We start from the raw sequence: 14,803 nt of genomic DNA on the forward strand, positions 1-14,803 counted from the left end.
CAGACCACCTGGGTTCTAGCTTCAGCTCCACGTGGTAACTAGCTGGGCAACTTTGGGCAAATGCCTTGGTCTCTGTGGATTTCTGATTTCTTATTTAGAGACCCAGTGGTCCCTAAGGACCTTTCCAGCTCTAAGGTTTATAAGTTTTCCTACTCATTCCTATGTATTATCCTAAAACAACATCAGGCCATTAATGTAGCTCCACACTGTCTTCTTAAAAGTAGGTAAATAAATAAGAATAAAAATGTATAAATATAAGTAAAAATTAAAAAAAATAAAACAAACATAACCAGTTCAAATGTATTTGCTGTTTCCAGTTCCTAGACTTCCATTCTCTTGTGAATCCTTTTTTTTTTTTTTAAGTTTATTTATTTTGGGAGAGAGAGAGTAGGTAGAAGAGGGATAGAGAGAGGGAGAGAGAAATCCCAAGCAGGCTCTGCACTGTCAGCTAAGAGTCTGTCATGGGGCTCGTTCTCATGAACCGTGAGATCATGACCTGAGCTGAAATGAAGAATTGGGCACTTTAACCAACTGAGCCACCCAGGCCCCCCTCTTGTGAATCCTTCTGAACTAGGCTTTGGTGCCCAACACTCTGGAACTGATGTTCTCAAAGTCTCCGTCCTGGTCTTTTCCCAGCCCTCATCTCAGTCCATCAACAGAATCCAACACAACTGTCTACTATCCCTTCCTAGTAACATTTCCTTCACTTGGATTCCAGGACAGGACTCTTTCATGGCTTTCCTTTTGCCTCCCTAAACTGTCCCTTTCAGACTTCTTTGTGGAGTTCTCATCTGCCAGACCTCTCACTTTTAGAGTGCCCTGGAGCATAATCCTCAGATCTTTCTATCTGCATACACTCCCTAGAGCCTACATGATCTCATTCAGTCTCATGATTTAAGTATCATCTACACACTGACAGCTTCCAGATTTCTATCTCCAGTCCCACCTTTCTTGGCTCCAGACTTGCATATTCGAGCAACTACTCAACATGTACATGTGACCCTCTAGTAGGCATCTCAAATTGAATACTACCAAAATTGAACTCCTGATCTTCTCTTCCAGACCTGCTCCTCCCGTATGTTTCCCCTTGTCAATAAATGGCAACATCATTCTTCCAACTGGTGAAAGTTGTCCTTGATGGCTCCTCTTTTGTCACACTCCAACCCAATCCTTCCACAGACCGTGTTGGTGCTAGAACACACCATTCCTTCTCTCTGCCCCTCCCTTGCTCTCTTTCTCTCTCTCTCTCTCTCTCTCTCTCTCTCTCTCTCTCTCTCAAATAAATAAATAAATAAATAAATAAATAAATAAATAAAAATTTTTAAAAGTTGGTGGGGTGGGGATGCCTGGGTGGCTCAGTCAGTTAAGCGTCCGACTCTTGATTTTGTCTCAGGTCATAATCTCACAGTTCATGAGTTCAAGCCCCACATCAGGCTCTGTGCTGACAGTGCAGAGCCTGCTTGGGATTCTCTCTCTCTCTCTCTCTCTCTCTCTGCCCCTTCCCTGTTCTCTCTCTAGAAAAAAAATAAACACATGCACGCACACATGCACACACACACACACACACACACACACACACACACACCATTCCTCCCTTCTTCACTGCTATCACCCTGCCCCACGTCACTCACCATGTTCTTTCACCTGTATTTTGACAGCACCCTTCTGTTTTGCCTGCTTCTTTCCTTTCTCCTTAGTGTCTTCTCCTGTTGTTTCCTCTTCCTATAGTTTATGCTTGCTTATCCTCAAAATATGTGCATGGCTTGCTCTCTCACCTCCTTGAGTGTCTGCTCAAGTGTACCTTATCAAGAAAGCCTTCACTGACCTTCTTCCACTCGCATTTCTGGTTTCTTTTCCATGCTTTATTTTTCTTCATAACACTTACTACTAGCTGATATATTTGTTTGATTGCTTATCATCTGTCTCTCTGAAATGGAATCAATAAGAACAGGGATTTCTTTTCATTCTGATTTATACACTACAGGATTCCAAAATACCTAGAACAGTGTGGGGCTCAATAAATATTTCTCCAGTGAATGAGCGAAAGAATGGCATAAAGAAAGGGCAAGATATGTTGTTTACAACCCAAGTTAATTTTTCTAGATCGGAGAAATATGAGCATGAATATTACTTCATGATATCATGATATCATATGTGTGTATAAATCTGTGTAAATGTGTCTGTGGCTGTTACCACTTGACTTTTCAGTGACCAACACATACCACGATGTTCCCTGTGCAGGACATCTAGAATTGCATCTCAGTCTCCATTTTCTAAAATGAAAGTTTGTAAGCATATCTATAACATAATATATAAATGGCAACTTTTCATTCTGTCCACAGTGTCTTCTATTTTTACCGTCCCAAACGTAAGATTGCAGCCAGAAGCTGGAGAAAGCATGCGGGCCTTTGGGAAAAACAATAGTTATGGCAAAAGTCTATCAAATAGCAAACACTGATGAGCACAACATTCTCAAGAGAGCACAGGTAAGATGACCTACTTTGCCTGGAAAGTAATAATGAATAGATATTGAACAGATCTTTTACATGAAATATTTCAGATTGATTTTTTCCCCTAAATGTCTTATGAATCTCTATGTTCATTATGGCATTGATCACAGGTTCTACTAAGGAGAGTACAGTTAGTCATATATTTAGGTACCTACTAGATCCTGGCCAAAATTGTATTTTATTTATGCAGTCATAAACAAACCATTGCAATTATAAGCAAATCATTTTAACTACTCACACATTCTTTCTGGAGGTTAGAAAAAGGTTAACCTTGAGCGATATTCTAAGTCACAGACTTGCTTTATTTGGCCCACACAATTTTTTAAATTAGTTGCTTTCATTTTAAAATGGAGAGATTTTACAGAGTCTGGATTCTTGGCATTTTTTTTTTAAATCAGCAACTCTGGCAATACTGCACTCACATTCCTGCCAGAATTTTATACGTATAACTGAATCATGGCTGCTTCCCTTGGAAAGGATGTGTGCTCCCTAGTTTAGCTTAGCTGCTGTGTGGGCCACTTAGCTCACTTTTGATTCCTACATGGCCCCTAGTACAGACCTTATCATGATGAAGCTTTTCTTTTTTCCTATTCGATTCTTTGACCTTTACTATTCTGCAGAGAAAAAGCATAATCCAAACAAGGCGATCTCTAGCATGCTGGCCTGTTACAGACACACATGCTTCACAGAAACAAGTATAAGACAGCAAATTCTGAAAAGCTGTGTCTTTATTACCAGATGGAAATGTCTGGTTTTTTTTTTTTTTTTATTTTATGCCTATATATATATCTTTCTGTTTAACATAACTGAAGTAAATAGAGAACACACTTTTTCGTGGGGAGGGCTTTTTTTAATTTGCTATCCCATATTTGCTCCTTGCTCATGTGGATGTTCAATAATTAAATGTTCTGGTGAATGGAAGGATCTAGATAGACAGCATTGCAAGAGTCTGTCTTCCTTCTGCCTCTTAACATGAAATATGTTAACAGGGTCAATTGCCAGCATGGCAAAAAGAACAAATTATACTGTCCGCGTTGTCTTCTGGGTGATTTGCCAATACCTTGAGCTATGTTGGGGACTCAGCTTTTGCACACATTCAATGTGGGGGCAAATTTTGACCTCTTGGGAGTAGGGTGGTGATTTATGAATGGTTGGGGGTGAAAGATCCCCAGATAAAACAAGGTGTATAAATGCCAGTCAGAAAATGTTACTAATAGACTTGCTACTACATACATAAGAGTAAGATTCTTCATTCTTCAGGTTATTTCCCCCCACTGGGTAAAAAGTTACCTAGAAGCACAACTTCATTCCCTCAATGGTGTTTGTACTCCCATTCTGAATTTCAGTTGGTCACACAGAGTAAGCTGAGTTACTTCCTGGTTCTGAGACCGGTTTTAATTCATTAGGTTTGTAGCACATGCTTTTCAAAGCATTTAACCTGTATTACCATCATGAGGGCCCCTGGCTTTATAAATCCAGTAGCCAGTTCAGTAAAACAAAACAAAAGGTGAACTTTATTGGTGCTGCTTCCCATACAGCAAGTTTGAACTTTGGTCACAGAGCTGTGTGTCTTTTCTTCTCTGCTCTTTTAGGATCTTTCTGACCTGAGTCTAGCCAGTCAAAGCTGCTAGAAGGTCTTCCAGGTCAGCTTCTCCTGGCAAAAATAAATCAAGCTGACTGGACAGAAGCATTGCCCATAAGGTCTCAAAAGTTACTAATTGGAAAGAGGCTTTAAAAGAGGTGCTCAGAACTGCAATCATTAGTATTCGAAAGCCCTTACAAAAATGTATTTTCTTTGCAGTATATCTTTTTAAAATAGATTTAAGGTTATAGGAACTGCTTCTTCTAGAATTATTTGATAATGATACAAATATGTTCTCTATGAGTTTTCTCCATATCACATAAACTTTCAAAGCTCAGATTTATTGTTTTTGTTGCTTTCTTCCAAATCCAAATACCTCGGCTTCATTCAACATTATATTGAAGAAACATCTATGTTTTCTTTTCTCTGAAAAGCTGCAGGGCGGGGCCCCTGGATGGCTCAGTCAGTTAAGCATCTGACTCGATTTTGGGTCAAGTCACGATCTCATGGTTCCAGAGTTTGAGCCCTGCTTCGGGCTCTACACTGACAGTGCAGAGCCTGCTTGGAATTCTCTCTCTCTGCCCCTCCCTCACTCACATGCAACCTCTCTCTCAAAATAAATAAACTTTAAAAAAAGCTGCAGAGAAGCTGGATTCTAAGAGTTTTCTGTCAGCAGAAAAAGAAACCATTTTAATTTCTCACCTTTGTGGGTTTTTAATTTTACTACATGAGGCTGTCTTAGAGAGCAAATAATGCAGTACATTGGCCTGATACATCTGAACAATGGAAGTTTTTCTGACCAATAGCTGAATATTAATGTCTATATTGTAGACATGACAGAATAAAAAGTCTACCATAAATAAGAGTATTCATACAGAAAAACATGTAATTCCCTAGATTTTGATTTTGTTGTTGATGAATTAACTAACTGTTTAGAGCAAGCTGTGGCATGTTAAATCTTCCTCAAATGTCCCAGTTCTTTGTAAACCCCAGAGAGATTGGGAAGACAAGGGGTAGGAAAGAAGTTGAGGGCCCAGTGAGGCTAAAACTGTAATCTAGCATTTCAGCCACCTCTCTTCAGGGGGTTGCACAGAGTCAGTGTGGAAAATGCATTGCATCACTTCTTTAAAATGTTTGGAAGACTGAGTAGAAGGGAGTGTTTTAAGTCCTAATTTTCCTCCTCTACCTCAATGCCAAACTGTCTCTAAACTTGCATACGAAGGCCATTTCAATTATTTAGTTAATAATACTGGATTTGCATAAAGTGGCCTTAGTGGAAAAGCTAATGAGAAGCATTTTTCTTTGCAGCAAAAAGTAATTTTGGTTTCAGAGTCTTGTAACCAAATTAAATGAAAAGAAAACTACATGCACCTAAGTTTAAAATGGGATAGGTGCCAGTGGATGATCAAAATACTGTGCTTCCTACATTTTGTTATCCTCTAAAGATATTTAGACTAATGATTTTATAGGTTGTCCCCACTCTTTTTATCAGTATTGAAGGGTAAAGACCATCCTAAAGTCTGAGAGACTGTGCATTGAAATTTCCCTCAATGAAAAGACCAGAAGCTATATTGAGTATCACATTCATTTGCATCACTTATATTTGCACATAGCAATACCAGACACTCCCTGATGCTGAGCTTAATTTTCCAGTCATTCTAAATTGAAACAGGAATGGGACATCCCGGCTGGCTCATTTGGTGGAGGATGCAACTCTTGATCTCAGGGTTTTAAGTTCGGGCCCCACATTGGGTGTAGAGATTACTGTAAAAAATAAAATCTTAAAAACTAAATAAAAATTACAAATTAATTGAGACAGGAAGCACCTGGTCAGTCTGTCTACTCCTTTTGCTGAATACAGGGATAAGAATGGCCTCTAATCTTTCAGGCAGATTTTTTTTTTTTGAAATGCTATGTGCTCATTAAGGAACATCTCTTTTCAGTGAATCAGTTGGTGTTCAGACCCTATTGAATCCATAATAAATATACAAATATCAGTCTAGTACATCAAAATATTATATTTGGTTCAAGTGCAAGAAGTTAACCTCATACATATTTTGGTGACCTTCTTGCCTTATAGCATATTATCTTTCCTAATCAACATGAAATATTATGTGACAATGAAAAAAATGTGTTGACTCAGTCATCAAGCAGTAATTTCCTAAAAGTAGGCTGCCAGGTAAACAGAGTAGAATGCATAAATTGCTTCAGAATTTTAATTAAATAAGATAAAGATTTTTAAAGAAAATAAACTCCAGACAGAATATAATGCATTTGTGCTTAAGGCCCTCTGGCATCACTAACTGAACATTCAGTAGAGCAGGTGTTCTCACACCCTGAGGAGCTTTTTAAAATACAGGTTCCCAGAGTCCATGAATGAGCACTTTGAGGAATCCCAAAGGATGTTAATACAGGTAGCCCTTTAACCACATATTATGACATCTTCAGTAAATATTCAAGAACTATATATTTATGAAGTAAAATAATCAACTTATTTGGATCAGGACTGTATAAGGACAGACTAGAAAAATTCATCCCTTCCCTTCCTTTCCTTTCCCTATTCTTCTGAGAGAAGACAAACAAAGTAACCATTAAGCCACATGTGGCTATTTACATTTAATTTTTAATTAATTAAAATTAAATTATAATTTTGTTTCCTCAATAGCAGAACCATGTTTCAGGTACTCATTAGCCACACATGACCAGTGGCCACTTTACTGGACAGGGCAGATAAAGAATCCTTCCAGCATCACAGCGCCCTGTATCAGACAGCTCTGGTGACAAGCATTTCCCCTACCTGACTTCCAAACAAGGGGTCAGAAAAATTAAACTAAATTCAGTCAGTAAAAATATGCTTCAGTTCTAGATTATAGCCATTTAAGGAAAGCTTGAAACGTCTGAGGAATGGATGCCTTCAAGTGAGAAGACAGGCGGCAGGGTGAGAGGGCCAGAGACAGATGATTGGAGAGAGCCATGCCACGGGATCAGGAGAGACCAAGAGAAAGTGGGTGTTGGTATCTTCCAGGGGAAGGGGACATGGTCAGGTTTCTTCAGTTAGCAGTGGTCTTTGTTGAGGTTGCTTCAGGAGGGTAGGAAGAACAAGGCCACCAGTCTAAGCTGCTGCACAGACAGCCTCACAAAGACTGAGCGTCCATCAGAATCCAATAAGAGCTTCACTTCACTGGCCATCTTAACCACCACTCAGCTCTGGTAACTGCTCCTGTCCTCTGTGCTGTGACACGATGGCAGCTCACTTTCTCAACTAACATTTTCATCTTCTCTTCATCTCAGGGCTCCTGCCGACTTGTTTCTGCTTATTCATGAACCCTGCTTCTGTTGTTTCCCTTTGTCTCTATTTCTGGGGCAGTCTATCACTGAGCTCTTTTACTCGGATTCAACTCTTCCTCACAAGCAGCTCTGATTGGCATTAGCATCATCGTGAAAAGTATGCTTTGAGCAAGGCTGTTGTATCAGTCACTCCATAAGCTGTTGGCTGACTGTAGATTGCTGTAGGCCCAGCACTGAGCCCTGATCCAGTCTGCTGAGCTGTGAACTGGGCCAACCTCTTCTTAAGGAACCGCTCAGAGGATGGCTCTGGGTTTAGAAGTCTCGGAAGCTTCTACAAAGCATGGAGTATAGCCAGGAGGCACCTTCCCTGGACTGTATGCTACCAAGGGAAAAAACAAGGACAGAGGGACATTCTAATTTTAATGGTGTAACAACATCCTCATTGTGTGATATTTTTGTCGAAAGTTCTTTCTAAGCGATGTTGCATTTTCTCAACTACAGACCCAGAAGGAGATAATACTCATTAATACTTACAACAGTGTAAGAAATTCAAGTATTGGTTATAGCTTTCCTTCAGCAACAGGAAGTTTTCTGGGTCTTTTTCTGCAAGAACTTATTTTCTGCATGACCCTACAGATTTTTTTTTTCCTATCAAACAACTACAGTTTTATTATCTCTGTTATTTCATACAGTTGACAATAGTTGTGGAAATAACAGGCAGAGGAGGAAACAAACATTCCTGTCCCTCACAGGTTTTATCTGAAAGAATCCTGGTTTTTGTCATTACCCCTACATTGCTGCAGATGAAAAACTACATCTTATCGGGAAATCAACAGTACTTCAAACCACAAATGCATAATGCATGTTATGAACACCAGATTGAGAAGAGGCTGAAATGTTTGGTGGTTTCCCCATCCCACCCCCGACCCCCTTTCCTTAGCTTCCCTCCATCCTGGAGAGTCTCTTACCTGCTCTAAACTCTGATGCAAAATAGGGGGCTACGGACGCTGTCCTTCTCTCCTCTCCCTTCCTTCTCTGCCTCTCCACCCCTCCCTTTCCTTGGGTCACCTCTGATCTATAGACTGCATTACCACTACCAACCCTATGAATGGATTAGCAAAGGACTTGAAGGCCTTTACTGTCTAATCTGCTTAATTATGTCCTGGGATTGTCACAAAGCAGAATGAAAATAAAGTTAAATATATCATGCCTCATCCAAGGTGAATTTTTGAAAGTATTTTTTATATTGGCATAATTTTGGACTTCTAGAAAAGTTACAAGAGCAGTACATAGAATTCCTGATACCCTTCACCTGCTTTCCCCAAATGTTTGCATTTTACTACATTCGCTTTATCATATTCATTTTCTCTCCCTCCATCCCTTCCTGTCTCTGTCTCTCAGACACACACATACAGACACACGTGTACATACACATTGTTTTTCTAAACCATTGTTTTTACTCACATGATGCTCCAGTACCTTTAACTATTTCAGTGTGCTTTTCTTAAAAAGCAGAATTCAGAGTGACATTTTTTTAATTAAAAATTAAAATTTGCCCTTGCTCTTCTTTTTTCTTTCTCTGAGAGTTTTGAAAAGCAAAATGGGTAAAAGAGGAAGAAACTGGTGTGATGTTCCACAAATTGGTTCATCAGTCCATGCTCAAAAATTAGCTATATTTTTGTGATTCAATTATCCAGGTCAGATGAGCTTTCAAATTGTGGAGTGACGGTGGGGGAAGGCACTGCAACTTGCATCTTCTGTCTTTTGAAAACCCAAATTAATTTCTGAGGGACTATTTAGCCAGCAGCATAATGTGAATGAAGCTTTCTTATAAGTAATGGGCATGAGATGTGGTGTGGCTAGTAAGCAAGATATCTGTTAGAATGCTTGGCCAAACTATTACGAAGTTAGCAGTCACATATAACAAGTAGTTATAATCAGTTCAGGTGCTCTATTTTTCCCTTTCATTTAATGTTGATTCTTATGAATTTGGGATACAGAGGGAATCATCTATGCCCTAAGTGCACTGTATTGTATTATTAATACCAGGATAGCAGCTGAGTCCCACTAGACAGTCTTTGTGGTCTGCGGATGCTCTAAGAAGTGTCTGAGCATAAAAGGAGGCTGTTTGAGTTGAAGTGGGCTGATGGTCTAGGATGACATTTGAATGCATGGAGGACAATGTCTAAATGACAATGTCGAGAAGGGAAGGCAAAAAGAAGCTCGAAAACTATTCCCATTGTCCCACAGATGCTCATCACTCCTCCTGAGATATTCCTCACATGGAAGCTTTGTCTGGGTAGAAACAGGGAGTGGGATCAGGGAGGGATAGACCCTGGGACAAAAGCCAGGGATTCAGGTCCTTAAACACATTAAAATTCCAGAGAGAGAGCAAATGTAATGAAAACTGCAACCCGAATGTATTTCAAGTCTAACAAAGTTAAACATTTTAGCTAAATTATTACAAGTATATTTAACAAAATGTTTGCAATACTCTGAGATGCTTCCATGAATAAAGCTTTTAAGAACATCAAATTGGTTGTGCAAATGAATAATTTACTGAGTCTCTTTTGGAATTTAGGAGAGATGTTTACCATGGCATGCACACGTGCACACACACACACACACACTCACACTATACTCTCACACAGCCAAGTAGAATAATTTTTCAACAGTCCTAGAGTTGTTAGGATAACATCATAGATTATTCAAAGGATTATTTTTCTACCTAAGGACATAATATGCAAGTTCTAGTACAAAAACAATACCAAAGTTGCAGAAATGGACAGAAATTTACCTCTTAATAGATATCGCCATGTATGCCATGCGTGGAATCCATTACTGTACTATTAACTTCCATATTAGGTGATTTTTTTTCCTTTAAATTATCACCATTCTTTTAATGTAGTTTGCATTATGTATAGTGCCCTTGGATTTTTAATTGCTCTGGATTATCATTTTCAATGCAATTAGTAAAATGCCCTCAATTACATATAATAATTACTGTAAATGGGGCTATTGGCCTAATTACTATAAATGAGGAAAGATGTGTGATTATCACGTGCAATTAAATCATGTACAGTATTTATTTTACATTATTACATACAATGGTGTAATGATAACACATAATTATATTGTATCATTCGTTGGTCAACAAATCTACTTCATACTGACATATCTAGAGTTGTGATCCACTGTCAAAGAGTCATGTACTGGCTCTTTCTTCCTAATGTAATTGGGTTATTCTGTGGGCTGGGAACCCACTGAATAAACTGTGCACAGGCAAGAAAAATCTGGAAGGAAAAAATTATTTTATCTTCGTTAATTAAGAATGTCCAGATTGTCCTATGTTGTCAGTGTTAAATCCTCCCTGAGCACAAAGCCAGCCTCCACCATACCTGTTTGTTTTCATGTAAATGTGTAAAAATCAACACCCCTAAATGGTGGCAACATCTAAAATATGCCTAGGAAAAAAAAGAAGTCCTTTCTTCATTGTGGCAAACATGATAATCATCCCTAGTTTACAAATAAATGCACACTTAACAAGCTTATAGCACATAATTAATTCTGCAAAGGATGCTGTTTGGCAGAGTGGGATTATGAGAATTGCATATTGATAGTGGCAGGAGAAATAAATCTATCTTCTCTACGTAAGGTTGGGTGTTCTTGTGTTCTCTAGAAACTGGCACATCTCAGAGGTGTTGCTCTCAAAATGATCTCAGGATGGAAAGAAATCAGTAATTACAGAGCCAGGCATTCAGTTGTGTCCTAATTTTCCCACCAGTTTTTCAGTGTTTCAGCTGCCTCAGAGACTTAAAGTATTCTCATTAGGTAGCTGCAGAGGCAGAGGCAACCGCTTGCCTACTCCCTCATTCTCCTCGTTCGCATTTCCTTTTTTTTTTTTTTTTTTTCTTCCCCATTCCTGCCTTGGGAGTGACTGTGAAGATCATTTGCTGGAATGATTGGCAGGTTAGAGGATTCGATCAGATGAGTTCCTCTTAGTGCAGGTCAAAAAGGCTAGTTAGCAGGAGCTGTCGAAAAATGCCAGCAGCATTCGAAATGGGAAATGTCATGACTTCGAGGCAGGGGGTGCCACCTGGAACAGAAAGCCCCCAGCTCATTAGCAAGTTACAGGATGTGGGCTTAACTGGAGGGAGCAGAGAAGGAAAGATAATACCCAATAGGGAAAATGATTGTGAAGTGGAATTGATTTCATGTATAATTTGTTTATCACTAGAGGGGACAAATGCTGTCCTCCTGACATGAGCAGAGAAGTATGGACTATGAATGAAGCAACTTAGCATAATCTCCAGGTTGAGGTTTGGATTTAAAGAATGCAAACTTCTTTATTCTTAACTGTGGAAATGATCAGGTCATGTTACATTAATTAAAGCTGACATACTCTCAAATGTTTTATCTGGGCAATTGTGGCAATTCGACAGAAACGGATAGAAATGGGCAACTTGAGAAAAGAAGAAGGATTTTTTTTTTTCCTCGGCTGGTGTGGAAGACTAGCTCAGTTGCATACTGAATTATAACAGGGCTGGTGTTTATCTTCAGTGGTTTGCTAGGCTGCACAAATCAAACCAGGGCTCTCGATTCTCCTGCCATCTCATTTGTAGAAGAGAGCATTTGCCCTTTGGGACATGTAGATCTAATCCATATGAAAATATGTATATATATTTTAGAATAGGACTGTATCATATTTTGGCATAATGTTAAAGTTGTAATTTTTTTTTAAAGGGGGAAGCTCTCCTATTTCATTACTGCCTACTTGTCAGTTCATCTAGAATTTGATATTCTGCCATAAAGCCAACAACTTACAGTAGTCGTAGTCACAGACAAAACTAAACCCAAAAAGGTGTCCTTACAGGAAAAATTAATCTGTAGTTTGTAAAAAGAGAATGTAGTAGCAAAACAGAAAAGAATAATGCCTAGCATGTATTCAAACTGAACTCCAAATTTAAAGGTTCCAGTATTTCTACAGTGTATTAAATGGACTTCAGTGTAAAGCGTCCCTCTACATAAATTCCATCAGAAAATGTATTTTCTTTTGATAAGAAACTTTTACGATATCATTTATCTTTTACTTGGAGATCTTCATCTTGTTATTTTAAGTCACAAATACCACAGCTGCAACTCTTTCTGGGTGTTTACTAAAGGATGTTTGCTTAGCATCCAGATTTTGGTTAAAATATATATTTTCAAAATGTCTCTGCCCTGAGTTTCTCTTTTCTCTTAAATATTGAGACCTTTTATGAGGCAGTTATGAAATAGCCAGTGCTTGTTTTTATCAAGCAGCCTCAGACTGCTGTCTTAAGTGACTAGGAATCTTAAAACCTCCTAGTCAAAACACTGGTGGAAAATTCATTCTGTTCTGTATTCAGCATAAAAAGCTTAGCATTAAGCTACTGAATATAGCTGTCAAGATATACTGCATTAGTTTTGTCAAATGTAAAAATTTAAACATCACTGCGAATCCACTCATCCCCTCATTTGGGAGTTTCATTGTGTGGTCCAGAAGCTGGCCTTTGGGGGAAAAAAAATGAAATACTATTTGAAATGGTTCACCTAAAGTTAAGATTTTTTTATTCTGCCACAGTAACTCAATTTGTTAATAACTGACAGATGTGTTAGAAAAAAATGAATAAATCAACTACTTTGAGAGAAAGCACTGTCAAAGAATTATTTTAAGAAGAGAATTGAGACTGGTCGTCTACAAGTGGATTTCCCAGTGTTCAGACTAGCTTTTCAACTCAGATGCCCTTCCCTCTCAAGATGGGCAAGCCAGAGATGTCAGGCCGTGCAGACCCAGGGGTGCATGGTGGTATTTCTGTGCGCCTGATCTCATTTCCCACCCTCTTCTCCATTCCCTGCCCTCAACTTGGCCTTCCACAGTGGGCTCTGCTTTCACAGACTTTGTACAGTCTCCACTGTTTTACATTCTTCTCAATGAATCTTCTCTCCATTAACTGAAATAGTATGATACTGTCGTTCTTATGTTTGTCATCCCCTTTGTTGAATGTTTTCTTTTAGATTGAGTGATCTCATTGTTAAAAGTTTCACCTTCAGATGTGTGGGTTCCCCTCCCATAAGGTCCCTTGGTTCCGAAGAAAAGAAATGGTATCCTCATAACTGTCCTCTGTATCAGCAGTTCTCAACGTGTGGGCTGTAGACTCGGGGGAATCCCCAGGGGCTCCATGGGGGTCAAAATTATTTTCATAATAAAGCTAAGATGTCCTTTGCCTTTTGCACGGTGTTGACATTTTCAGTAGTGGTGCAAAAGCAATGGTAAGTAAAACTCCTGGCTCCTCAGCATGAATCATGGTGTGATATTTTGTTGTCGTTGTTGTTGTTACCACTACATAATTGTTTTCCAGAGGCAGATTTGCTTAATAATGTTCTTTATGAAGACCTAAAAATTATTAATTTTTGTAAACCTCTCCCTTTGAGTAAACGTCTTCTTAATATTCTGTGTGACTAACTGGGAAGTTTGTGTAAGCCATATTTGTATATCTAATTACTGTGACTATCTCAAGGAAAAGCTCTGGTGCAGGTGTTTGAGTTGTAAGGTTTACTAGCTGTTTTTTTTTTCCTGGCAGACATCTTCTCAAAAATGAAAAAAAAGTGAGTCTGTCACCCAAAGAAAACCACTGACAGCATTTGCTGTCAGTGATAAAATTAAAGCTTTCAATAGAAAATTAGAATTTGGGGAAACTATAGACAACTTTATATACTCCTGTGAGCTTGACAATTTCCCAAACACTTCTCAAGTGAGGTAGGTGGTGATTACACAAATGTGATGTTTTTATATTGCATCGGGAAGTAGGTCATTGTTTGAAAAATCTGTATAACTCATTGCATCAGTATTTTCCAAATTACCAATGCATGATTTTAGAAAGTCATTACATGGAAAAAATATTCACTGGAAGTATGAAATAAACCAGCAGATTTTAAAATAACAGAATACAAAGAATTCATTGATACCATTTCAGATTTCCCAATGCAACTGACCCTTAAGAAATTACCACTTGTTGAGTTTTGTTGTAGTATAAAAGAGTATATATCTAAGATTATCTGAAGGGGCTATTAAATACTTTTTTTTCTTTTCCAACTGTGTATCTGTGAGAGCCCATGTTTTCTTCAGTTGCTTCAACCAAAACAACATATCATAGGACAGATTAAATGCAGAAGCAGTTATGAGAATCCCAACTGTTTTATATTCAGCTAGACATTTTTTAAAAATCTGCATTATTATAAAGTAGTGCCATCCCCTCACTTTTCTGTTTGGAAAGTATAGTTACTTTTATTAAAAAAATTTCATGTTAACATGTAATCTGTTTTTAATGAATTAATAAATTAATATTTTAAATTATCAATTTTAATATCAAATATGAAATATGGTAAATGTCAAAGGCTATAA

The 14,803-nt window shown here is 38.4% G+C and overlaps 1 protein-coding gene across 3 annotated transcripts in view; it reads left to right on the top strand.

Annotated features, from left to right (window-relative positions):
- Positions 1-14,803, top strand: part of CDK14 (cyclin dependent kinase 14) — a 513,369-nt gene that overhangs the window by 481,062 nt on the left and 17,504 nt on the right. For all 3 annotated transcript variants that reach the window (XM_030307919.1, XM_030307920.1, XM_030307921.1), the window contains one exon: positions 2,343-2,486. In XM_030307919.1, the coding sequence (XP_030163779.1) occupies positions 2,343-2,458 (116 nt within the window). In that variant the 3' untranslated portion in view covers positions 2,459-2,486. The remainder of the gene's footprint in view (positions 1-2,342; positions 2,487-14,803) is intronic.

This window comes from Lynx canadensis, chromosome A2 (genome assembly GCF_007474595.2).
Source record: "Lynx canadensis isolate LIC74 chromosome A2, mLynCan4.pri.v2, whole genome shotgun sequence".
In the NCBI taxonomy this organism is placed as follows: domain Eukaryota; kingdom Metazoa; phylum Chordata; class Mammalia; order Carnivora; family Felidae; genus Lynx; species Lynx canadensis.